Source organism: Rhinolophus sinicus, chromosome 3 (assembly GCF_057876585.1).
Source record: "Rhinolophus sinicus isolate RSI-liver-muscle chromosome 3, RSI-T2T, whole genome shotgun sequence".
Classification (NCBI taxonomy): domain Eukaryota; kingdom Metazoa; phylum Chordata; class Mammalia; order Chiroptera; family Rhinolophidae; genus Rhinolophus; species Rhinolophus sinicus.
Window position 1 is genome coordinate 93,664,100 of NC_142503.1, and position 26,085 is coordinate 93,690,184.

The 26,085-nt window shown below is 42.1% G+C and overlaps 1 protein-coding gene across 2 annotated transcripts; it reads left to right on the forward strand.

Annotated features, from left to right (window-relative positions):
- Positions 1–603: 603 nt before the first annotated feature.
- On the forward strand, positions 604–24,396 carry EIF4H (eukaryotic translation initiation factor 4H). 2 transcript variants are annotated; one of them, XM_019754964.3, is made up of 7 exons: positions 604–761; positions 15,488–15,675; positions 17,670–17,734; positions 17,820–17,916; positions 18,255–18,314; positions 22,025–22,162; positions 22,444–24,396. In XM_019754964.3, exons 1-7 carry the CDS (start codon positions 703–705, stop codon positions 22,581–22,583), a joined length of 747 nt encoding a protein of 248 aa, XP_019610523.1. In that variant the 5' UTR covers positions 604–702; the 3' UTR covers positions 22,584–24,396. The 2 variants fall into 2 exon arrangements, with proteins under 2 accessions (XP_019610523.1, XP_019610524.1); XM_019754965.3 differs by lacking the exon at positions 18,255–18,314.
- The last annotated feature ends 1,689 nt before the right edge of the window (positions 24,397–26,085 follow it).

Here is a 26,085-nt window from a genome sequence, read left to right on the forward strand (position 1 = left end):
AACCTACTCTCTAATCTCAATCCCCTCCTCCCACCCCAATATCCAGGATGCGAGTAGGCCCTGGAAGGCGATTCATAGCTGCATCCCCATCTCCTCGCACGCTTAGATGCTGACCCCAATCTCACCCCTTCCGGGCCCTTCGCCCCCGTGCGTTCTCAGCGTGTTCCCAGCTCTGGGGTCTCCAACCTGGAGGAGGTGCCCTTACTTTGGTGTTAGCCGGCGACCCCTTAGCCGGGAAGAGAGTGTAGGAGTGGAGTCAAGCGGAGCAGGACTCTGGGTTTCCCGCCAGATCTGGAGGCGAAGAGGAAAAGAGCAGAGGGGCCCAGGCCAGCCGGGAGAGCGGCCGTCAGAGCAAGCGGAGGGAGCCACCGGAGATGCCCAAGGATGGGCAAGGCTGGCGCCCACGGGCGGGGCAGGGGCAGGAGGCGGCTGCGGGTGAAGCCGCAGGGCTAGCACACAATGGGCGGGGGCGCGAGGCCAGGTGCCCGGCCAAAAGTGCCGCGGCACCACGTGGGCCTCAGAGCGCGCCGGGCCCAGGAGCGGACCAGGCCGGGCGCGGCGCGGCGTACGTGCGCGCGCGCGCGCGTGCGTGCGATTTGCGATCAGGCGGCGCTGCGGACAGCCCCGGCGGCGGGGCGGGGGGAGTTATATTGCGGGGTCCTTTCTCGCTCACCCTGGTTCCTCTCGGAGCAGAGACGGCAAATGGCGGACTTCGATACCTACGACGAACGGGCCTACAGCAGCTTCGGCGGCGGCAGAGGGTGAGGCAGGGGTGCGCGGGCCCCGTCCGGGCGCGGGGGACGGGCGGAGTCGGGGGCCCCGGGGCGGCGGCCTTCCCGCGCACACCCAGGGCGGCAAGAGGTAGAAGCCGGGCTGGGCCGGTGGAGGCCTCGGAGAGGCGCTTAGGGCTGGGGCCTGGAAATGGCGCGCTCGGGGAGGGGGCGGCGGCGGTTAGACTCCCGGGGTCTTGCTCGCGGGGCGGATCCCTTCCTCTTCCCCCTGCCTCGGCCGCAAGGCTGGGCCGCAGCGGTACTGAGCGCTCTGGGAGACGAGCTCCAGCTTCCAACCCCATCCTCCAGTACGGCAGAGCCAGCGCGGGGCTGTGCTGCAGGCTCGGGTGGGGGCCGCGGCCTGTCCCTCTCCGGTCCCGGTCTCTGCCTCGGCCTCCCGTTTGTCTGCGCTGCAGGCGCCCTGACCCCCTTCGCCCTAAGGCCAGCCGCTTGGGTGAGATCGGGAGGCCGAGAGGGACGATTCCCTTCCCCTTACGTGTAAGACAGGGATTTGGCGGCTGGAGCCCGGGAATGGTCCGGTTCACGCGAGGAGGGGGAAGACCAACCTAAACGAATACATCATAGCATTTTTTTATTCTCTTTTGGGTCACAGTGTCTTCATGACAGGTGCTACGTGCTTGCTGGCAGAAAATTTTATCTTTCCCTAGTATTTCTTTCTGAGCTAGCCTTTAGCCTCATCCTGATTCTGGTCATATACAGACTACATGAAATTGAGGCGCCTTGTTTAAAAGAAAAAATCCTTGACTAGTAAATAAAAAGCTTATGGTGTTTAACTCCAGGCACCCGCACTGGATTATTTTTTTTTAATACAAGTTACTTCATACAGAATTTAGAAGATAGACTGTGAACATCTTATTTGTCAAGAACACACTTGGCCTTTGTGTGCTTTTACAGAAAGGATTACTTTCCCAGGATAACACCACAATAGTACCTACTGAGGTGTCCAGTCTCCTGGGTTTCAATCCCAAAAGTATCTTTGTTTAGTGAAGAATGATCTTTTAATGCCTTGGTTTGGGAATGGCTCAAACAAAGGCTTGTTTTGGTGCGGGAGTGTACCCAATGTCATTCATGACACTATAACATGGAAGTGGAGCCACCTGTTATTACAAAGAATATTTTATTTGCTAATAAAAAAGAAATAGATGTTGGCTGACATGTAAAATTACTGCCTTTGGGATAGGTTTCTAGACATCAAATTTGTACTTAAGTCATCTTGAAATTTAATAACTAGGATTTTCCCCCCAACTTCCATTTAGAAGTACCCAGGAAAACTACTCTTAGAGTAGTTCAATTTAAGGCAGACCCAAGGAGTTTTAGTTGGTTTGGGACTACAGTAAGTCATATACTGACTGAGCCTGGGGATTATTTTTTTATTATTATTATGCTTTTTCACAAATTTGCCAGCTCTTCTGGTGACTTGAGGTGTTCAAGTTAGACTTAGTGGATGCCACATTTGACAGTTGGAATGCTGTGAGCAATAGAAAGTGATCAAAAGTAAAATTCTCTTAAGGTGCTATTCATTTCAATATCAAAGACAATTGAAAATGTTAGCCATTTGCCCAGATGTCCTCCAAAGACTGATATGAGAGAACGGTAGCTAGCATTCTACATCTCCTAAGCTTTCTAATAAAAAGATATTTTTAAAGTGTCTTTACTGTTAAGCACTTTCTACATCTGACCTTCTTGGAATTTTCCATTTGACTTCATATTTATGTAAAAGTACACAGGATATATTGCTCAGATTCTTACAAGTACTTTCAAAAATCTTTTGGTGAATTTGTTTGTTCATGTAGACAGTGTCTAGAGTGGGCCTGAAAACTTCACAGAGGTCCAGACTTGTAGTGGAGTAGTCTGTGCCAAAGCTTTCCTGTTCCAGAGTCAGTGTTATTTTAATTTTATTTTCTGAGAGCAGAAGTTATGAGTTATTGGAATCTCTGAAATTCAGCAAGATGGTAGGATAGTTGACCAGATATTCTTCAGTGAAGATCATTTCAATTGTTATTTGAAGTGTTCACACCAACAGGTGTCTCCCTGCTGTTTGCTTATATCCAGATATAATGTTCACGCATTATAGAAGATCACACCCCCTATGGAAATTTCAGTCTTGTGTTGTTTCTTTTGGTACTTTTGTAAGGCATCTTACCTCTAGTCTAAAACTCCTTAGCTTGATAAGATTCCACAACTCTAAACCGCTTGGGTCACAGGTGAAAAGAATAGCAGGTTTGAAATATATGGTCATAATCTAAAAACTTAGTTTTTATAATTATACATTCCCCATAAGTTAATTTTATAGTCGTATGTAATAACCAGTGCAGTTGTCAGGAAGCAATATTGGGCAACTGCTTAATTTTTCCAGCCTATAGAGGCATAACCCCAGCAACCAAAGAGAATCAGGTACTGCATTGTTGCTCAAAAAGCAAGTAAAAACAAAATTCCAAATTATCAAAGAGTTCATTGTACCAGATTTTGAATGTATTTTGTTTTTGCAATTTGCTAAATTATCATTCTGAAGTTCTAGTTTTTCATTTGCCATTGGCAAAAAAGGGTAGAGTAATACTGATTTTACTTTTCTAAGTGCAATAAAGCCTTTTGAGTGTTTAACCTGAAACCATCAATTCTGAGAATTAGGTTGGAACTTGGAGTTAGCAAGAATTGAGGTTGCAGAAATGGTACCTGCTAAAAATTGATTAAACCAAACTTAAGTATTCTTTATCAGGTTCCAGTTAGGGGGATTAGAATTCTAAACTTTGAGTCTTATAGAAATTTAGCTTGGCATATCTGGCTAAATTTCTAAGCATGTTTTAACTTAAAACAGGAAGGAAAACTGTGTATAAAAATGGTACCTATTTTCACTGATAACAGGATCAGTAAAGGTATTGAAAAGCTTATTCTAAAGTCCTGTTTACCTATCAAATGGCAATTTGGGGTTTATTGTCATACTTCACTCCCCAGTCTCCCAGTGCTTGATTCCAAATCATTATCCTCAATGAGAAGTGTTACCACAAATACTTGGAGCTCTCTGGGAGACAGTTCAGGCAAAAGCCCCAGCTTTAGAATCAGGCAGACCATAGCTTGAGTGTCAGTCATCTCAGCCATGTATTAGCTGTGTGATCTGGAACAAGCTCCTTTACCTCTCTCAGCCTCATTTTCCTCACATGTTAGCTGAAAAGAATTGGTAGCTCTTGATTTGTTATTTTTCAGTTCTTAAAATATTTCCCTTGGGATTAGTAAAGTGGGAAAAGTTCTGTTGAGTGAGTTTTTACTTAACTGGCTATATTTCTAAAGTCAAATAAGAAATCTGTTCATCTAGGGTGCCGTAAGTGTTACAAATCAATACTAAGTAATTCTTGTACGTTATTGGTTTGTTACAGAATTTATGCTTGGAATGTTTAGTATAAATGCCTCTGAGATTTCTAAAAACTTGCTTTGTATATTTTTTACATTTATATTTCTATTTGAAATTAACCTTAGTGATCTAGGAAAACGATACAAATTCAAAAAATCTTTCCAGGAGCTTGGAACATAAAAAGCAGAATGCTTAGGGGGTGTTGTTAGTCCAAGATCAGATTCCATCTTCCAGTTTTCCAGCTTTCCTCTCGAAACAGAAGTGAGAATTGGGCAAGAGAGCATGCCCGGCCTCTGCTTTTTCATCAAAGTCATCTTTTTAAATTGAATGTCGTAGATTTTTTGAAGTTTTCCCCATGTTATGATTCCTGAAATGTTCCTACTTGATGGGGCTCTGGCTGTGCTCTAATGTGGTGATACTCCATTGAATACATGGCAGCTCCACCTAAGCATTGCGCGCCAGTGTAAGGTAGATGGAGAGTCTGGTCCCCTTGTTCTGCACGCATTCCTCTATAGTTAAAGTAATCAGTTGCATTTTTGGAGCATTTTTGAATGTCTGGCTTAGTACAAGACAATTTGTTTCTCATATGTGCTTCTGTATTCACTCTCAGAAGTTTTGGTTGATATAGGTTTATGAACAAAATCCAGCCTTACATAGATAAGTGGTTGGAAAAGGGAGCAGTATTTTAATAGCCTTTTCAGTTAGTTGTAGATATTCTTATTTACCACTATACCAAAATTCAACAAGTGGTAGTTTCCATAAAGGTTAGTTGCAACGTAGAATCTGAAACTTTTATCAATAGACTTCATACTGTTACATTAAAATCCTCCAATCTGGCTTACATTTTGAGTGACGTGATACACGTTGGGCATTTGGAAAATACCAGTTGACTGAGTTATGCAAGTTTTCCAGATGTTCACACGTTTCGTTATGCAGTATCAAAAGTCATGTTTATTACCATCACCATAGATTTCAGCTGAAAATTTTCAGGTATTGGGAGGCTGTCAAGCTTATATTGATAAAGACAAATTTTTTAAAATTCTATTTTTTGCTGCTTGAAAGCCTGCGTTTTATCATTTGCAACAGATACTTTTAGTTGTTTTCCTCGAAGTGACAGGCTCACTTAATTTTCAAGAAAATGTCTGCCTAATACACAAGACTGAGTAACCATAATTTGTCAATTCTTTCAGGTAAAAATGGCATTCCATGAAAAGAATAGCTAGTTCAGCTTGTAACTCACTTGTATGAGTGCTTTTCATAGAGATAACCATGGTACAAGTAGCAGTCCCCATTTCGTAACACGGGATATTAAAATGGGGGTCATGATTTAATAAAAAATTTTAGTGCTTTATCAGGGGCATTCTTCATTGGAGCTGGGTTTTTTGTTTTTGTTTTCTATTTAATACTGCAAGTGGTTGGTGAAGAGTAATAGTGCAGTTTGGTGCCCCCTCTTGATTTGTGCTAAGGCTGAATGCAAGATCTGTGTAGGTCGGATGAAAAGAGCAGACTTAACAGGGATACAGCAGCTGGTAAGCCTAAGGTGCTGTTAAGTGGACAAAAGGTGTCTGGAACCAAAGCAAGTGCATTCTAGTGCTCTTTAGAGACTGAAGATGGAAAGAATTCCTGCGTGAGCTAATTTTCTGTTAATGGAAGAACTTCAGTGTGGTCTAGGTTGGGCTGGAATTTACCAGTTGCTCATTTTACCTAACACTTAAAAATTAATCTGCATATTTTCATTCTCATACATAAACAGTAGAGACTAGTATATCGAACCCTTGTGTAGCCATTAACCCAGTGTGTGTGTGTGTGTGTGTGACAAAATTTACCGTTTAAGTGTATAGTTCAGTGGCACTAATGTTCAGTGATTACAATTCAGTAATCACAGTGCTGTGTAACCGTCACCACTATTTCCAGAACTGTTCATCATCCCAAACAAACTCTACCCATTAAGCTACTCTCCAGTCATTTCCCAGTTATAACTTCATAAACATTTTTGCTAGTCCTGTTTCATCTATCTTGCCCATTGTGGGGAGGGGATAGAATATTTTAAAACCAATCCCAGCCTTCCTAACATTCTATCTTAAAATACTTGCAATCCTTGATTTATGTATTTCTAATTGGTAAGGGTTTTTTAACCACCAGTTTTTCTGTTACGTGGTCCGTGTTCATGTTTTCCCAGTTGTCTCAAAGATTACTTCATATAGTTGGCTTGTTTGAATATGCAAAAAATATTTGATTATAGAAAACTTAAAACATAAAAGCAGAGTCTAGTATAATAATCCACCCCATGTATCCATTTATCCACTTTTTTAAAAAGTGACCACTTTTATTTCATCCATACCTCCTTGCTTCACTCTCCTTCCACACACTTCTGGATTATTTTAAAGCAAATCTTAGTATCATTTCATTTCATCTAGGAGTACTTCACTATGAGTTTCACAGGTAAAAACTTAAAAAAATATAACCACAATATCATTACATCTGAAAACATAATGTTACAATAACCCAGTAAATACTTAATTTCTCTAATGAGCTCATACAGTACTTTGATGTGCAGCTGATGTGTTTGAATCAGGACCAGACAGGGTGTACACATTGCGTTTGGTCATTCTGCCTGCTAAACCTTTTTAATTGATAGGTTCCTCTCTTTCTTGGCTATTTCTTTGTAAATGGGGGGAATGTGTAGCTTTTCTCCATGACTTTTGTTTTTTGTTTTTTTAGTTTCAGGTGTACAAAACAATGTAATAGACATTTCACCCCTCACAAAGTGATAACCCCTCTCCCCCAATCTATTGCCCCTCTGACATTGTATATAGCTGTTACAGTTCCATTGACTGTTCCCTATGCTGCACTCCATATCTCGTGACTATATATATGTATGTATATATAAAATTATAGTTGACACTCAGTATTATTCAGCTTCAAGTGTACAGTACAGTGGTCAGGCATCTACACCGTCCCCATGTACTTTTAATACATTTAATTCTTGTAACTATGTGTGAGCTAGCTATAAATTGAAATACATTCGATAGTGAGAAACAATATTAAGTATTCTTTTTAATACATGTGTTTTGTACACGTAATTTAGATTTTTGCTTTTTCAAATGTTAAATGAAGAAAAGGCTATAACTGAAGGCCTTTTGAGTTTGAACTCTAGATTTTAAGTGGTGGTGTGTGGCATTTTGTACTTACCTAAATAATTGAAAATTTTAAAGTAAATTGTATAGTTGCAAGTTATTTGTGGATCATACAAAATCCAACATTGAATGAAAATGAAGTTTCATTAAAAATTAATTAGAGCTGGTAGTCTATAGAGTGTCAGGTCTCAAATAATAAGCATTCTAATTCAGAAAAAAGAACTCTTGGCTTATAAAGTTCAAAACTAATCCATAGAAATAGTTTACACCATAGCTGTAAGACAAAGGTGTTTTGTAGCAGTGTTCTCTGAGGACTGATAGATTTGAGGTTTAAGATTTTATTTCCTCTGGAAAATCTGGAACTTTTTGATTGAGAAATCTTTTTCACCCATATGAAGTTATTTAATTAACATCCCACTTACTTGCTTTTATTAATGTGTGGGAATCCAAAATTTTAGTACATTATGATAAATGCCTTTTTCCTAATGAGGAAAATTCCCTAAAAGACTGTGTAAACTAGAAGTCCCCCTTGTGTTCATTATTCATCTAAAAATAAGGCTTTCAAACTGCCTGTTGTGTCCTTTTGGTAGATGATGAAATCCTGACAAGCATTTTTAAAGATGCAGTAGAACAGAGAATAGTGTACATTTTACTATGAGTTAGTGCTCTTGGGCAAGCTCTTTTTATTTGTATGGGTAATATGCAGGCAGGTATATATGTATGCATATATTAAGTCATGGTGTAAAACATACTTCTTGCTGTTGGTCACAGCCCAAAATTTTTGGAAAAACACATACCTAATTGGGGATATCATCTATATACATGGAACTTTCTGTTGTGTTTACATTTTTTCCCCCAAATACTGGTGAGAGAAGTTATTTGCAGTGCTAAAGTAGTTGCTAGGCCTGACTTCATTCCTTCCATCCCTGGTAAGTGTACCAGATATTGTAATAGTTCTGGAGATATAGCAATGTACAATACTGAGTTTCCTGCCTTAGAACTACTTTGCATTTCCTTGCAAGGCCTTTATAAATGTGCTTGAATTAAGAAGTCCTCACTCACAGCAGAAAAGAGCTTCTTAAAAATAGGGCTTGTTGAAGAATTTACCATAGGCATTACCCCGCCCCCAGTGTTTGCCAGAAACTTTCAGAGGTTTCTATGCACATATCCTGTAGTAAATGACAGTTATCAAGATGAAGGGATTTAATTTTGAATGCTGATTGAAGGCCTTGGAAATGCATATACTTAGAGGGAGATCTTCTTGGAAATAAGTGCTTTTAATCCAGGTTGCATTGGGCTTGTTCTTAAAGACATAAGCTACAACTACTAAAATGTACTGTGGCATCTTGGATGGGATCCTGGAACAGATTAAAAAGGACCCTAGGTGAAAATCTAAGGAAATCTGAATTAACTGAACTTTAGTTAACAATGTATCTATATTGGTTCAATGATTTATAACTAGTGTATCTTACTATTGTAAGAGAATAGGTAGTGTGAAATGGTGTAGATGAAATAATGTTCGGCTTTTGAGAGCTTAACCTTTTTTGATTACTGTCAAGAAAATAAATAGGTTACACATTTTGACCATTACTTTTTTATTTTCTCTTTTTTCAAAGTATGCTCAGTGGATTTTGGCTTTGTTGCACACTTGTATTTACTTTTATAAAGGCAATCTTACTGTGATTTTATGGAGGATCTAACATAGTGCCACATGCCAAGGTATGTGCTAATAAAGTGTTTCTGGATGGCACGGGTGAGACCAGCGTTGTTGATCAGCTAATAAAGTGATCTCAGTTATTACCTACTAGAAATAATAGAAGAACACCTAATGTTCCAAATACCAAAGAGAGGTTAGCTATAGTCTTGGTATCTTGGCATTGGTCTTGAAGTTTTAAGAGTGACAGCAACAGTGCTTATATTGTGTATAGTTTCTGATGCACCTAGGAATCTTTATAAAGTTCTGTCCCAGAAATAATTTACCATGTGTCCTTCGTTTTTCTTTTTTCCTTTCCCTTTTCTTCCATCTCCCCCGCCCCACACTCCCATTCAAGCCGTTGTTTCTCAGTCTAGTTGTGTAGGACACAGCTCCCTGGCCCATGCTGGTATAATGAGCCTTGTGGGTCCATGTGTGTCACACACACACTCCCGCTGAGGCAGTGGGTGGCCAGTCATGGGTCAGCCGCTCACAGCAACTCTCGCTGGCCACCAGCCACTCACGGCATCACGCCGCAGCCTGTGGCAGCTCACGGCAGCCCAGCTCCAGGGAGAGATGTTGTTCACAGTCTTAGCTGTAGAGGGCGCAGCTCACTGGCCCGTGTGGGAATCGAACTGGAGACCTCGGCCTGGCGCTCCAACCACCTGAGCCACTGCGTCGGCCCTCATTTTTCATTAACTGTTACAATTTAGAAATAAGTCTTGAGCACGTAATTTTCTCTTTATCTACTTACTGGATCCAATCCCAACTCTAATAATTTTTACTCTTTTTTTATGTGCAGTACTTACTCTTCTTCTGGTCTCTCAGTCCTGCATATCTTTGCTTACTTACATATAATCATCTTACGAGTTCAGTTTTCTCCGTTTGCTATCTGGAAAGTGGAGTCCAAGTTCCTGTTATACCACTCTGAAGAGATTTGCTCTCCTTGCTGTCTTCCTGAATTTCCTGCAATCCTTTGCTTAGGATGGGATTTCTCCTTTGTAGCTGCATGAACAAACCCCGCACCCCCATCCTCAATTGAGTTATCAGCTCCTTAAGGGCAGGAACTGAATCTTAGTTCTGTATTGCACTCTGTACCTTATGGACATTCAGATATTAGTTGAACTAAGTGAAGAAAAGTGATTTGCCTGTAAAGGACTTTGTACTTGGAGTTGAAAGTTGGATTTCCTAATACTTAGTATATTACGTATTATTTGAAACTGTCATATGGGATCTGACGATTAAGTTCGTGAATGCTCCACCGTGCGCTTCCATTGGCAGCACTATACAAACAGCTCCGTAAGGTTTCATAACCTCGGTATATCAGTGTCTCACAGCTGTGTTTGTGCTGATGTGTGGCAGTATCTTTTTGAGTGGTGTTCATTATTGTGTGTTTTTGTGTGCTGTTGTGAGAATGTCTGAGCTTGAATTACAGCAATGAACGTATTAAATTTCTTGTTAAACTTGGCAAGAGTGGAAGTGAAATCTGGGACGTGTTAGTCCAAGTTTCTGGGGATAATGCCATGAAGAAAACGGCAGTGTACAAATGGATTAATCGTTTTTCTGAGGGGAGAGAACGTGTCACTGATGAGGAGAGGTCAGGGTGGCCAGTAACGAGCAGAACTGACGAAAACATTGCAAAAATTCGTCGACTTGTGCGCTGAAATCTTCAGCTGACTGTGAGAAGCATAGCAGACCAAGTAAACGTCTATAGAGAAACAGTTAGGAAAATCTTAACTAAAAATCGTGGTATGAGAAAGGTGTGTGCAAAAATGGTCCCGAAGGAGCTCACCCATGAACAAAAGCAAAGGAGAGTTGAAGTTTGTCAAGACCTGTTGGAGAGGCAAGATGATGTTTTGGGCCGTGTTATCACTGGTGATGAAACGTGGATGTACCAAAATGACCCTGAAACAAAGGGTCAAAGTGAACAATGGAAGTCAGCCAATTCTCCACGACCAAAAATGTCCCGTCAGTCCAAATCAAGAGTCAAATCAATGTTGCTAATAATATTTTTTGATACCAAGGAATTATTCATTACAAATTTGTACCAACTGGACAAACAGTTAACCAAGGTTACTATTTGGAAGTGCTGAAAAGGCTGCGTGAAAAAGTTAGACGAAAACAACCTGAACTTTTGGCCAACAATTCATGCCTGGCTCTTGCATCACGACAGTGCACCAGCTCACACGGCGCTGTCTGGGGGCATTTTTATCCAGTAAACGAATAATTATTGGAACACCCTCCCTACTCACCTGATCTGGCCCCCAATGACTTCTTTCTTTACTTGAAGATAAAGGAAATATTGAAAGGAAGACATTTTGATGACATTCAGGACAAGGGTAATACTACAACAGCTCTGGTGGCCATTCCAGAAAGAGTTCCAAAATTGCTTTGAAGGGTAGACTAGGTGCTGGTGTCGGTGCACAGCTTCCCAAGGGGAGCACTTCAGAGGTGACCTTAGTGATATTCAACAACGAGGTATGTAGCACTTGTTCTAGGATGAGTTCGTGAACTTAATTGTCAGACTTCGTACATTGTTTTTAATGGCACAGTAAGAAACTGTGATGGCAGAGAGGATCGTTGCTTAGTAGCAGGGATGGTATAGCCTGGGTGATTGTAGCACAGACCTTCGAGTATCTATTCTGAATGGGCAAGGGGCCCCTACCTGCCGCTTGTATCACTTGCTTCCTGTTTTATAACCACTGCTGGGGTCCACCTGCTTGTGCATGAACCGTGCAGTCTTGAGCGTGTTTGGCCTTCTCTAACACTTTAGAATTGTTACTAAACTTTTTATTACTTAGTATTTATGAAGTGTTTTTATGGTCAATTTTAAACATCTTTATAAAGTAAAGATTAGAAATATTTATAAAATAACAGACAAGGAAACTTTGAGGTATGAGGTGACTTGGAAGAGGTCGTACACCAAGCTAAGGTGTCAGAACAGTCTTCTCTGTTTTCGGAAGTGCTTCCATGTACACAGCTTGCTTATTTAGGTAATAGTTCTCTCTAAACTGAAATTAGTGTCAAAGGTATCAGAGGGATTTTAGCTCAAAGAATTTTCTGGCATTTAATCCTTTTTATTTGGTTGATAATAGAAGGTATATTTTATTGTACGCACATGCACTCTCTGGGCTTGGTCTCTCACGTTGATGGCACACTGTGGAAGCTTCATGGATGTTAAAGTGGATACATTTAAATCTGCTTCCGTGGCCCCTGTCCCACTGCCCTGTAGTATGTTCAGTGACCTGCTCAATGAAAAGCTGAAAAGCACCTAAGTCCTTTAGAGCTGACCCCATCAGATGGACGGGGTGGTGTTTAGGACGGCGTCAGTGATTCTCGATGAGGGCGAGCGTATTGAGCCACTGGTGGTTTTGTGAGGCTAGGGGAAAATGAGCCAGTTGAGGGCTTAGTTAGACGTTTCCACATCTCTAGCTCTTAAAATACTGCTTGCCTGAGAGGGGATTCTTGTACCTTCCCCAAGCCCGAGCTGGGCTTTTATCCCGCGGCACTGTTCTTAGTGCCCCGTCATCTCGTCATCTCGGCGATCACCTAGGTGGCAGTGTCCCTGTCCAGGCTCCCCTGGCTCCCTGTACTCAGAGGCCCTCTGACCCCATCTTCTCAGTCCTACATTGAGCACCCTCCATAGGTTCTCGTGTAAACATTTAACGTGCTCTGTCAGCAAGCTTTCCTACCTCCATTTTCCTGATTCACCAAACATCTGTGAAATTTACCATCTCTTCATCTTCCCCTTCAGCTTAAATTTTTAAAAAGATCATTATAGCTTTTTGCTTTTTTACATATGCAGCAGGTCCTCAGCGTGGTTTCGATGTAACATTAATGAGATGCCGTAGGAACTTAACTCTTGTTTCCATCAATTAGCCTACGGTGAAATTGGTTTCATTATGTCATTTTACTTAAAGTCGTAAAAGCTATGGATGATGTTAATTTGAGAATGTACTGTGTGTGGACATACAACACAAACATTCACTCGTGTGCACATGTAGTTATGTGTCTTCTATGTGCTTCTCAGTTGTGAGCTGCTTGAGGGCTGGGACTGCTTTCCATCAGATGCATGGTTATACTGGGCCTTATATGTTCAGTATCCAGTCCCAAAGAGGGTCTTACTAAAGGTAATTTAGGTTTTGTGGTTATAGAGATGATAACAGGGTTGTGCACTAGCGACAATGCTGAAATGCAAAATAACTGGGGGGGGGCGGGGGTGTGATTCATTCACAGACATTCTTCTGTTCTTGGAACAGAATGGGAATAATACCTAATACTTCCTATTGGGTAGTAGCAGAATTTTGAATTATTAAACTTTAAAAATTTAGGCATCTAAGAATTAGATCATGGCTTGGGCTTTAGAAAAATATCTTAAAGAATGATATTTATTACCAGGTATTTACCTGGAATTTCTCTCAAGGCAGATGTGGACTTTTTCATATTTCTAGCAATATATGGAAATCAAGTTGCTTTCCAAGCCTAATTAAATTACGATTTCCCTTGAATAAAGCATGACTTTGAGCCGATCTTTGATTGTTGGTAGGAAACTCATTTGTTTTAAATATCTCTTTAAAAAGAAACAATACCTCCCTTTTTACTTTTTTTTCCTCCTGTATTCTGCAAACATTTTATTTTGAAAATTTTTCAAATCGCCGTAAAGTTGAAAGAATGATACGATGGACTCTGATAGATTATTCGTAAGTTTCACATTTTACACACACACACACACCCATGCTCACAACATCCTTTATGCCAAACCCTTTAGAAATAAATGGTGGCTCCCCCCCCAGCAACAGAAAATGACCAAATTTAATACATACATGTGTGTGGGTAAATGTTGGCTGTCTTGACCCTTCACTCCTAAATACTTTCAAGTTTCTCTTGAGGAAAAGGGCATTCTACTAACTACAGTACCAATTATCACTTCAAAGAAATTTAACATTGATACAATATCTATAATTCCATATTCAAATTTCTCCATCTGCTTTTTCTTTCATAGCTGTTCGTTCCAGAATCCAAGATCATACATAGCATTGGTTGTCATATTTCATTAGTCTCCGTGCCTTTTTTGTCTTTCATGACTTTGACAGATTTGAAGAATCCATGCCAATAAAAAAGGCATATAATGTAAGCTTGTCCCATTATTAGCAATTACCTGGTTATGGTGGTGACTGACACATTTTTCCATTTGAGAAGGAACTCCCCCTCCCCCTTGAGATTAAGAATCTGTGGAGGATAATTCGAGATCATGTGACTATCTTGCTCCCCCAAAACCAGTTTATCAGTGGTTTGTGCCTCCATTGATGAGCCTGGCCTGAATTGGTTACTGCTGCGTTGTGGGTTGCAGAGTAGTGATTTTCTAGTTACGTGATTCCTTCTGAATTTATTAGCTGACATTCTTATTGATGTAAAGAAGAGCTCCCCTTCCCATTCATTCCTTAATTCATTTTAATAGACTACTTTTTAGAGCAGTTTCAGGTTGGTGGCAAAGTTGAACAGAAATTACAGAGTTCCTATATATCCCCTGCCCTCACATGCAACCTCCCCTGCTTGCAAAGGAGTAGTTAGTACATTTGTTACAATCTTTGAACCCTTACACTGATAAGTCGGTAACACCCAAAGTCCAGTTGCATTAGGGTTCACTCTTGGTGCTGTACATCTGTAGGTTTGGACAGATGTATAATGGGCCCACTCTTTTTAATCGTCGATGAAACATTTTTAACCTCAGGTTGTAGGTGGCTGTGATAATGGTACTTGTTACTCTGTATACACAGTGTCAGGCAGTGTAGGAAGCGCCTTAGAGTTGTTGTTTCTCAGTAACTCAAGATTTTTGTTAGTATTAACTCAATTTCACAAGTAGATAAAGCTTAGAGAAGCTGAGGAACTCCTCAAAGTCATATGGCTAGTAAGTGGCAGGGCTGGGATTTAAACTGCTACCTCCGCATGGTGATGGGGTAGAATAAAAGTCCTGCCTTCGCCACTTTTGAGCTCTGTCACCAAGGATAGGTAAACCCCTCTTGTTCCACCTGAGGAAATGGTATTGAGGTTTTTGTGGATTAGTAATACGCACCGTATGTCTGAGGACGCAGGGAAGTAATACACGGGGGGTGGAAAGTAGTACATATGGTAATTGCTGCACAAAATCTAAAATTTGTATTAGAGGGTGGTTATCAAGTAGCAAGAAACAGTCGTATTGTGAGTGCATTAACACTTCAGGAGCTTCAGTAATCCCGCCTAAATACAGTGCAGTGAGACTGGACAGTCCGTTTGTGTATTGGTATTGGGTGTGAGGGAGGGCGTTTGCTTAGGTTTTAGGATATAAACATTTTGCAGATGCTGATTCTAAGTGAATCTGAGAGAGCCGCAGGAGGATATATAACTTCCAGACGATATTATTGTGTGTTAGAGTGGAGCGTTTCACCTGCATCGTGTGGCTGAGTGGAGGACATTTTCATTGACCCTGATCTGGGACAGGAACGTGTGGGCAAACTTGAATCCTGTCTGTTTCCCCTCCTAGGTCCCGTGGCACTGCTGGTGGCCATGGTTCCCGTGGCCAGAAGGAGCTGCCCACAGAGCCCCCCTACACAGCATATGTAGGAAACCTACCTTTTAATACAGTTCAGGGCGACATAGACGCTATCTTTAAGGATCTCAGCATAAGGAGTGTACGGCTAGTCAGAGACAAAGACACAGACAAATTTAAAGGTGAGTTTGGGGGGGATTCTTACTGTACATTATTATGGGGGGAGGGGTCTAAACCAAAATGTGTTAGTGAAACAGAGGGCTCTAATTATGAAAGTGTTTTAAATGTTTGCCTGGTTCAAGTAGCTGATACAAATACAGCACTTTAACCCGTAAGCCTTCATTTCTACTTGGGGAAAATGTTTTACACATAATCAAGTTCGTAGAAATATGGGGCATATACCCAAGTAAATCTGTTGTTTGTTTGACCTGTATAGCAGTCTTGTCTGCTAGTAAAAGAGTTAGCTGGGAAAGACGTGAACAGATAAAATCGTGGACTTTTCAGGTGCCTTTCACCTTCGCCAACGCATACATTTTTCTTGGTAGTTTTCCTGTAATTTAGTTAGTTGTTATAAAATCCAAAAGATCATATAAATAAGTGTTGTCACTATACACTTGTGACTTCAGAGCATGTGTTTGGGAGAGGGCTGGCTCAAATTTCAGATAAAGTTAGTGTCTATAGATTAGTATCTTAAGGGCACTTGAGCAAAGAAGGAATAGGAATGAAGAGTCAAATGACATTATCGTCTCGCTTGCAAGGTTGCCGGAAGGGAAATGTGCCCAGTGGTTAAGTGCATGAGGAGAGGTACATGGGCGTTTGGTTTACATTATTTATCCAGAAGTCCATCCATGAGAAGGGGAGTTACTGGTAACTTACAGCAGGGAAGCCGACAAGAAGCCGGGGGGTTGCTCATCTCAGTTCTGTGTGTAGGCCGTGTTTTTATCTTTTTGAAAGCTTTTTGACTTTAGAACCTGAAGCCTTGTTACAGTATGTGATCAAACAATGAAAGCAATATACCCTGTTTCCCCGAAAACAAGACCTAGCCGGACAATCAGCTCTAATGCGTCTTTTGGAGCAAAAATCAATATAAGACCCGGTATTTTCAAGACCGGGTCTTATATTGATTTTTGCTCCAAAAGACGCATTAGAGCTGATTGTCCGGCTAGGTCTTGTTTTCGGGGAAACATGGTGTCAGTTGAGCTTGTGAAAGCAAGTCCCACCCAGTTTGCCTGGTAACAGGCATTAGGAATTCAAACTTAAGGTAAAAATGTGTGGGTGAAGCCAGCCTCTGGGTGAGTCTGTAGCAGCAAGGTTTATATTTTGTCTCCTTAGAGGATCCTCTTCCGTTTCAGCGGATCTGGGGTGTGAGATGTGTGACTGGGCTGCTGTGGCCTTTGGGGACTTGGGTTTTTCTCAGTTTCTCTAAACCTTGAATCCACTTGAGGGGTGGGGGCAGGGAGGTAGACACTGTCCAGCCAAGCGGCAGTAAGTACTCACCGAGCAAGTGGTGAACAGGATAGGTGTGGCCCCAGGCCTTCACAGCACTGCGACCTAGTGGGCGTTGGAGGTACTCATCACACAGGATGAGGGCACACTGGCGGGTGGGGGGGTAGGGGTGCACGGTGAGCACAGTAGGGCAGGGACAGTACTTAACCCAGATATGACTCCAGGTGGCAAGGAAGGGACACAGGCAAGAGTGCTGCAAGTAGAGGGAAAGGCTTATTCAGAGGTTTTTATACCAACTACCGAGTAGTAAAAGCACCCTCAACCTCCTCCTTCAAAGCATGTTTGATATTGAATTTGAAATCTGTCTTAAAACCCCAATTAGGTTATATTAAAGTCATTCAGAAATCAGAAGCAACAGCTGTGCGGTGAGTAATCCAAGAAAGGCTTTAATATTATGGTTGAAACTAAAAGAAAGCTTTATAAAAACACAGCTGCTATTTCACTGCCGGTTTGATTAGCACTTTCTGATGGAATATAACTGAGAAGGAGGCATACCAGTCAAGTTCTGCTTACTGAAAAGTAAAACCTGCCTTTCGGGCTCTGCTAGTCTATAGTCATCCCAGTGCAACAAAGGTAGTAGTTCTGACGTCGGGAAGTGGTACAAAGAGGGACCCCACCGTGTCTTGACCTCACAATTCCTCGAGGAAATGGAGTTTGTTTTCTCTTGCAGGCTTCTGCTATGTAGAATTTGATGAGGTGGATTCCCTTAAGGAAGCCTTGACATATGATGGTGCAGTAAGTATCTTCAGGTTTTCTGTCATGTTCGCAGTTGAGACGTTTTTCTTGCTAATACTTAACACTGTTTTCCCCTTGTCGTTAGCTGTTGGGTGATCGGTCACTTCGTGTGGACATTGCAGAAGGCAGAAAACAAGATAAAGGTGGCTTTGGATTCAGGAAAGGTGGACCAGATGACAGAGGTGATTGGTTCTTCTAAAACTGAACACAAACTTGCTGTATGCCCACTGGTTGCGACCTTGGAAGGTTACTAATAGAGCTCCATGCCGTAGGTCTGGTAGGTCTGTGAGAGCTTGTAAAAACATGTGAAGTCTTAGCAAGAGTGGACGGTGCTTCTGCAAGCCTGGGTGTTTTTTGTTTTTTGTTACTGGTTTTTTCCCCCCTTGTTGGCAGCAAAAAAATCTTTAATTTCATTGATGTTCCCATCACCTGAGTTGTGTATCATCCCAATGAATTTTTCCATGTTTGTGCAGTAGGGTAACGATCCGACCTCAACTTTATCTTTTTTGTGTGTCCTCAGGAATGGGTGGCCCTCGAGAATCTAGAGGTGGCTGGGAGTCCCGGGATGACTTCAATTCCGGTATCAGTATTTACAGTCTCACACTTAACCCTGCCCACGGCCTGGCTGCTGGTGTACGTTTCTGGGCGTAGCCGGCCTGGCCCAACTACTCTTGTAGTTCCTTTCACAAAAGAAGCTTTCCTGAAAGGTACCCAGGCATGCGATGAGCTTGTGTTAGGACCTACATGTGTGGGGTAGGGCTTGAAAGGTTCCACACTGTGGGAGAGTCAGCCTGAGCCACCTTATTTTGTTACTTTTGCTTAACCTGCTGTTCACTCCCACGTGTGCCTCGTCTCCTGCTGCAGCCTTTCTCGGTAGCCCGAGGACACTCCTTGCTGCCTCGTGTGTGTACGGCACAAATAGAAGTGCTGCTAGTTCTAGAAATAGTATGGAGGTTCTAGAAACCTACAGAAAGCCTTATATTTGTGGTTCCTGGTGGCTCCCTGTTAGATGGTACCTATGTTTTCCTTTCCTGGAGGGCGTGGAACTCATATCCCTTGATGGTAGGCACGGTCCACTTTGCCATTCTTTCTCTTGCCTGACCAAGGCAGACCAGTAGGTGCCTCCTTGGCTCAACTCAAGAGGTCATTTTGCATGCGAGGCCTCTGCTTTAGAAGCTCTCCTAAACATGTCTTCATCTCTTTATTTTTTTTAATTATAAAAGTAATTGATGTATGTAGTAAAAATGTAGAAAATTAAAAGTAAGTTTCCTATAAACTTGAGGTTATCTCTGCACTCTCTACTATATGAGAACACACCCACCCACCCTAGCACCCTCCCCCCCTTCGAAACAAAACTTAGTATAAAGTAATGGGTAAGTATGGGGAAACTGATGCAAGGTGTGTTGTGAGTCTTAAGATTTTTTTAAATGTATTTCCAGAACTGCTTTAGCCAAACAGATGACTGTATATCTATTGAATAATTTAATTTTTAAAAGTCCTTTGGCCAATCAGAAATGAGCTTATTCATAAAAGTACAGTATAATCCAGTAAACCTGTAATTTTATGTATAAGCTAGTCTCTGATTGAAACATGCAACAAAGGTCGTCTCAAAGCCAATCCGGGTGCAAGCAGTTAGTGGCTCGATGAGTGGTGGTTTTTGACCTGACCTGCCAGCTGTGCATTCCTGGTACCATGGAATGCACAGTGAGCTCGTAGCTCTGGAACTGTGAAAGTTAAGTCACGAATGCCTTTCTGCTATTGGCTTGGTTGGGCTTTTACTCTGAAGCAGAGACATACAGTGAACATAGCCAGAGAGACTGCTGTGCCACCACCAGTCTTGGTGAAGGGCACACGTGGCGGAGTCATGCCTGTATATGTCCTTTGTAAAAGTAGGTCTTCTTTTCCTCTTTAAAAGAATGATGCTATTTCTTTCATGTGCCTGCTCATTGTAAAAGAAAAATATCAAGCATTACCCAAAAATACAAAGAAAACAAACAAAAATATAGAAAGTGCCACCACCGGAAATAGCCAGTGTGTTAAACTACACTTTGTAAAGAAAACTCAGGACAGTCCCATGAATAGTGTGCCTCCTAGAAATCTGTCATCAAACTTAATTAAAAGGTATTTGTCAGCCTTGCCTTTCCCTCCTGATCTTCCCACTGCTCGTATCGTCAGATACTTTGAAATGAGGCTGTCACTGATATTAACATACGCTGGTTTTTCCCTCTACCGCCCTGTCTCATCCACCTGGACAAAGTCCCAGTGTGTTTATCGGCCTTGTCAGTGCGGGTGTGAGCTGATTTGCTTTATGCTAAACACTGGTAGCAAAAATTACTTGATCTCTTTAAGGGAAAGTAAGTTTACTTCCATGCTCATGTGGAAAGGTACACATCACAGTTTAGATTAGTTTGGCGGAAAGTGTCAGGTTAAAAAACTTGGTGAAGAACCTCATACTTGCCGATATGCATCCCAGTGTGTTTTCCCCAAAGCAGAGCTATTTGGTCTCAATGTTTTTAGTGTTTTCATTCCTTGTTTTGTTAAAATTAACATTGTTCAACTCCGTCTCTGAACCAGGTTTCAGATAACTTGCTCTTTTTCCAAAATCCTTGCCATCCTTAAAGAACAGGAAAAGCACCACCATTGCAGATAGTGGATTCTCCTGTAAGCAGTAGTTAGGTTTGTAGAATCACCGCGAACACCGAGTTAAATACTGAACCACTGCTCCCAAGGGAAATAACAAGGTCGGGTTCCTGTGAATCTCTGACCACAGCATTTTGTCAGCGGATCAATATGTAAACTTGTTTAGTGTGTGTTTCTGTTTAAAGAGACCTTACTTAATAAATGTCGTTGATTCATTCACATGGAACTCACAGCCAGCAGTGCTGCAACTCCCTGAATGACGCTTATCTAACGCGTCTTCTCCCTAAGACACATCGCAGCCTTGTATTTAGGAACACTAGACAATTCTGTTTAGAGGCCATTTTAAACAGAAAGTACAAGAGCAAAATCCTTGCACTAAATAGATTGTGAAAAGGATCTGTTGACAGTATAAGCTGAAACAGGAAGGCCAGAGTGTTGCCTTGTACCTCAGCTAAGAACATGAGTGTCAGGTGACTCAAATCTTTCCCTGCTGTGTACCTGTCTGAATGATGGCGCAGCACCGCTAGTATTGATTTCGGGGTTCTAAGTAAATTGTAGCAAGTAGATGAATTTGCAGATACTAAATCTCTGAATAACGGGGATCAACTATATAGAAGAAGATGCCTCAGGCTTAGGCTTCTCAGAGATACGTTCCCATAAAGTTTTGAGCAATGGCACCATCCTTGGAGGGAGTAAAGTAGTCACCTTTGGGAGCTTAAACAGAGCGGGCGAGCTCATTTGTTTAATAACAATCTTATTTCCGAAATTTTTACTGCAAGTTAACTCTATTTCAATAGGCCATATTGTTACAAGGTAATTAACTTACACCCCCATAACTGAAAGACTTGGACTTAAATACAAAACTAAAAGCCTAAGGGTCTTATAGTCTGTTGAGAAAATGCTCTTTTTCTACACACTGATGAGAATTGTATTCTCTTAACATTTTTAAATGAGGTGCATTTTACTTCTGTTGGTAATTGTTTTAGCAGATACACAAATGAATGGGGAAAACCCCTTTGCAGCCAGAGGAGGTGAGGTCGGGTGTGAGCTGCTCTCCTCTCTTCAGCTTGCCCCCCCTGAGGGAGCAGGCCTTACTCGGATAACTGCTTTGTTTACCACACAGGTGCTTTGCTTTTAGAATGAGCCACACTGAAACGCAGCAGGAACAGGAAAATGGGGAGTGTCACCCAGAGGTGACTTCGTATTTTTATTTTGTCTTTGTATCTAGTTTTTTTCTTGTGATTTTGCATTCTGAATTGTAACTTCAAAATTTCAGGTTTATCTTAATAACTGTATAGATTTTATGTTAGAAAACAGAATAAAATGTGTTTTGAGGATTTTCGTATTGTTTTAAGCCATGTTAGAATATAGCCTCATATGGTGTTTTTCCACTTATACTACAAGCTAAGAATTTCAACAGCTTATTTTTTTCTCTCCTAAGATTCTTTTTTATGTAAAAATTCTGTTAGCATTGAAATTACCCAGCAGATTCACATTTGGACTCATTTTCAATGCTGTATTTTGGAAAAACTTCAGATGCTGGACAAACTAAAGAATTTAAATTTTAAAGTCAAACAATTCACACCAGCTATATAATAAGTTTTGAAACAGTAGTCTAAAAAGTAATTCAGTGTCGTCTTCCTTCTTCAGGCTTCAGGGATGACTTCTTAGGAGGCAGGGGAGGGAGTCGCCCCGGTGACCGGCGAACGGGCCCTCCAATGGGGAGTCGTTTCAGAGATGGCCCTCCCCTTCGAGGGCCCAATATGGATTTCAGAGAACCAACAGAAGGTATGGCGACAACGTGTAAATGGAGGGTGCCTTCCCATGATATTTTGTGTGCACCCCACCGATACCTGCCTTTTTAGGCCACGCACAGTTACTGTAGTCCCCCCTTAGTCTTAAATAGTAAGTTTACTATTAAGTGGTAAGCATAGCTAGGGATGGTATAGTTCTACAGGGCTGTTCATTTTTAGAAAATGGGCTGGGCTATAGAGATGAGCATCTGTTTGGTCGTTTTGCCAGATGGAGAGACGTATCCATTCTTTACAAATCATGTTTTTCCCCACCAGAGGAAAGAGCACAGAGACCACGGCTCCAGCTTAAACCTCGAACAGTTGCAACACCCCTCAACCAAGTAGCCAATCCCAACTCTGCTATCTTCGGAGGAGCCCGGCCCAGAGAGGAAGTGGTTCAAAAGGAGCAGGAATGAGCCTGCGGCTGGGAGGGAGTGGGGCATGGGGGGAGTTAGAGCGAGACCGCAGCCTGGCTAGCCGGCCGGCAGTCCTGCAGTTGCCATTCCTGCGCCTGACTTTTGTCCTCCTTTCTTACAAAGGACACAGAGCTTGTGAGTGCATGTCTGCCGTTAACAAGTGGTTTTTAGTACATTCTTGGCTTTGCTGTGTCTAGTGCCTGATTTGTGCTTTTTTTTCCCCCCCTGCCACTTCCCCCACGTTCCTTCTGTCCTTTTTCCTTCTTGCTCCTTGTTTCCTTCCAGCACATGAGTTTCTAGAGGGACAAAGGCAGCCGCCATGTGGGAGCTCTCTGGATGGAGGTGCTGCTTCATCTTTTTCCTTTGCCTTCTCTTTTCACTTCAGACACACTGGCCAGACTCCAGTCGTTCCTTTGCTTTTTCTCAGTGCTTCTCTTCTGACCTGCATGTTGAGTTCTGTATTGCTGTGGCTTCCACGAAAAAAAAAACAGAAAAGTCACAAATTGGATAGCATTTTGTTTTTATTCAACTGTGATCAACACACAGAATTTGAGGCACCTTGTTTTCAAAACAAGGATAAAACATATCTGTTGATCCTTGCAAATTCCTTCCCATCCCTATTTAGAGGTAGTCCTGTCTCTGTTATGCCCTCCCCAAATGGATTATTCCAGGAGAATAGGCTCAGATTTCAGACAGTACAAGCTAAAAGAGGACTGTGAAATGTTGGTGGGGAGTTTCCATAAAGATCAGTTAGTTGCAGTACTGTGTTTGCACATTTTACTGTTGCTTTTCAACACCATGTCCAAACTGGGTTCCTCCATTCCCCGGCGGTATCAGAGGCTCCTCTATCCGGCTGGATGTAGCGACCTGCCTGCTGCTGGCTTCTCTTCCGCGGGGCACAGGTGCTTTGGGTGGTGGTGGTGGTGGTGGTCGAGCTTTGCTGGGCTAACTTGATAGTGTGGCCATTGCTTCATCCAAATTCCTGTCGTCTCTTCCTTGTTGGTCTGTTCCCTGGTATAAGTAACAATGAAATACTGTGCTTCCCACCATCCCTTAATTTTATAATGAAAATGGGCCTGGAATCTGGCACTTTATTGTATCACTTGATGAATTGAGAATTTTACTATGCAGAGCTGTCAAGAACCTTGAAATAACTGGTAGGTGGCTATAAGTTGCTAGGAGTCATCTTTGGGGCAAAGTTGATTGTTCCCACATACAGTGTTTAGCATTTACCTAGGGCTAGGGGCTAGGCAGTAGCTTTTGAGCTTGAACATCTATGTGTGAACAAATTAAGTTGTTTAGCACCCGAGTCCCAGTCTGTCACATTGGGAGCATTCGGGCTCAGCCAGCAGCTAGAGACCCTCACCAGCATGACGGGGGGCTGAGGGGTAGCCTGGCCTCCGCGGCGCAGTGTACTTAGTAGTTCGTCACTAGCTGGCGTCCTTGGCTTCTCTTACTCTGTCTTTGTCACAAGGTCTCAGCAATTTACAGAACTCTCCCTTCTTTCCTTCCACCTGTCATCTTTGCTTCTGAAATAAGAACCATTTGTGTAACACCAATACTTAACTTAAGAAAGACATGCATTATGTGGTTGTAATCAAACCTGAATGCTTTCAGATGACCTACTTACATCTTCAATGTGGAAAAGATTAAGAACAAAACAAATTCATCTACACTGGGCAATCCGGTTGACTTTTAAATGTAAGAATGGAATTCCAAACACTTAACACATTCAGCTATATGACAGAAAGTAAATCTATGGATATGGTATTTTGTGAATGATCTTTTAAATAAAAGAAAACCTTACATAATATTTAATGCTTGTCTTTATTTTTGAGTTCGTTTTAGCTACTTGTGAAATTGACAATTTGAGATTTGGGGAGCAGCATCCATATTTAGTAGAGTGTACCGTAATTTAAGTGAAAAGCATCTTGCTTTTGGAAGTTACAGGATTAGTGAAATTGGTATCTTAAAAGAGCTAGTGATGATTAGAAATAGGATGCCAGCTTCCTCCCCTCTCCCATTTCCTAAAAATGTGATTTTCCTAACACAGAAACCTTACCTGGGGTGTGGCTATAGCTTCTGGTTGAGTAAGGGACTTTCTCCCCAGTATGTAACAAATCACGTATTTGCATAATGTACACCTGCTTTTTTTTGACTGCTTATTTTTGGAAGAAATTCTAGGTACTCTTCATGATAGTGATGGATGCTACTCCGTGGCAGATCATACACTTTTGGAGGTACTGCTGTGTAGTTTGGTGGTTTTATGACTGGGCGAGGTGCAGAGGTCTGAACTGTTTGGAGGCCTGGCTGAGGGGGAGGGTGGTACTAGAGGACCTGGCAACCTGAAGGTGAGATCCATGACTGCCGCTTGATCTGGAGAAATAAGGTGGGAGGAGTGGGTGCTGTTCCTACAGTGCATGAGTGGCTGTTTACTTCCTCTGCTCCCCAGGCGAGAGCACAGAGGAGACTTGGTACCTGCTGGTGTGTTCCTTATGGGGGAGAATCCCTGAGACTGAAAATCCTCTGCCCTAAGTTGAGGAGTTGGGACTTGGACTCCTGGAGGGATTTCTTCACACTGATGGCCAGAGGCTTAAAATCCGAGTCTGTGAGGCTTCTTTCCAAAAAGGTCCTTTTGGATGCCGTCTGTGAAGGGCCTGTGGAATGTTCAGACTCTTAGAGGGTCAGATAGGTTTCCCAGGAATTCAGAGATTTCTTATAGTTGAAACTCCTGTGCAGCTGTCTGCTTGCCTCCCCCACAGAGGTTGCTATAACTTTGCAATGGTTGCTTCTCAGAAGCATCTATCCCTTGGTGTGTAACATTTCTGTAATATTAAATGTCACAGAAAACATGTTAGTATCTGCATCCCATCCATAAGTAACTGAATTAAGAGAGGAGAGCACGTCTTTCCCCAAATAAAGAGGGCCATTTTTTATAAACTTGTATCAACTGTGTGGATGTTCCAGGTAGTGGATGCCTGATTTCTCTGCTATTTTTCAGCTGGCTTCAGAGAAATAAATTTTGATCAAGTCCCAGATGAGGCCCTTTTAATAAGGGACTTTGGTTTCTAAGAATGTTCTTACCTCAGAATCCATTTATCAGAGGCCAGATTGTTTCTCCAGGTCGTATAAAAGGAAAAGTTTCCACAGCAGAATTCCAGAAGCCTGGGTTTCCCATCATGGCTCAAATGCCTTGTTTCTTCAGGGAGCAGAGGCAGAAAGGGGGAAGGAGTCAGGAGCTGGGCATTGGGGTGGAGGAGAGAGGTGTTGGAATTGTTACGTAGTGTCCACTCTTAATTTGACGTGATTTCTGAGGAATAACCTGGTGTTCTCAGTGAAGGAGATTACGTGGTAGAGATTGAGGCTAGAACAAGAACTAATTCAACTCATCAAGCCACTTGGGTTTGAGACTCTGGGAACAGCATCCTGTGCAGTGTGATGAGACGCGCTCTGCGGGCTCGGGATGCTTGTGCCTGTTGGTTTCTTAAGCAGCCTTATAATC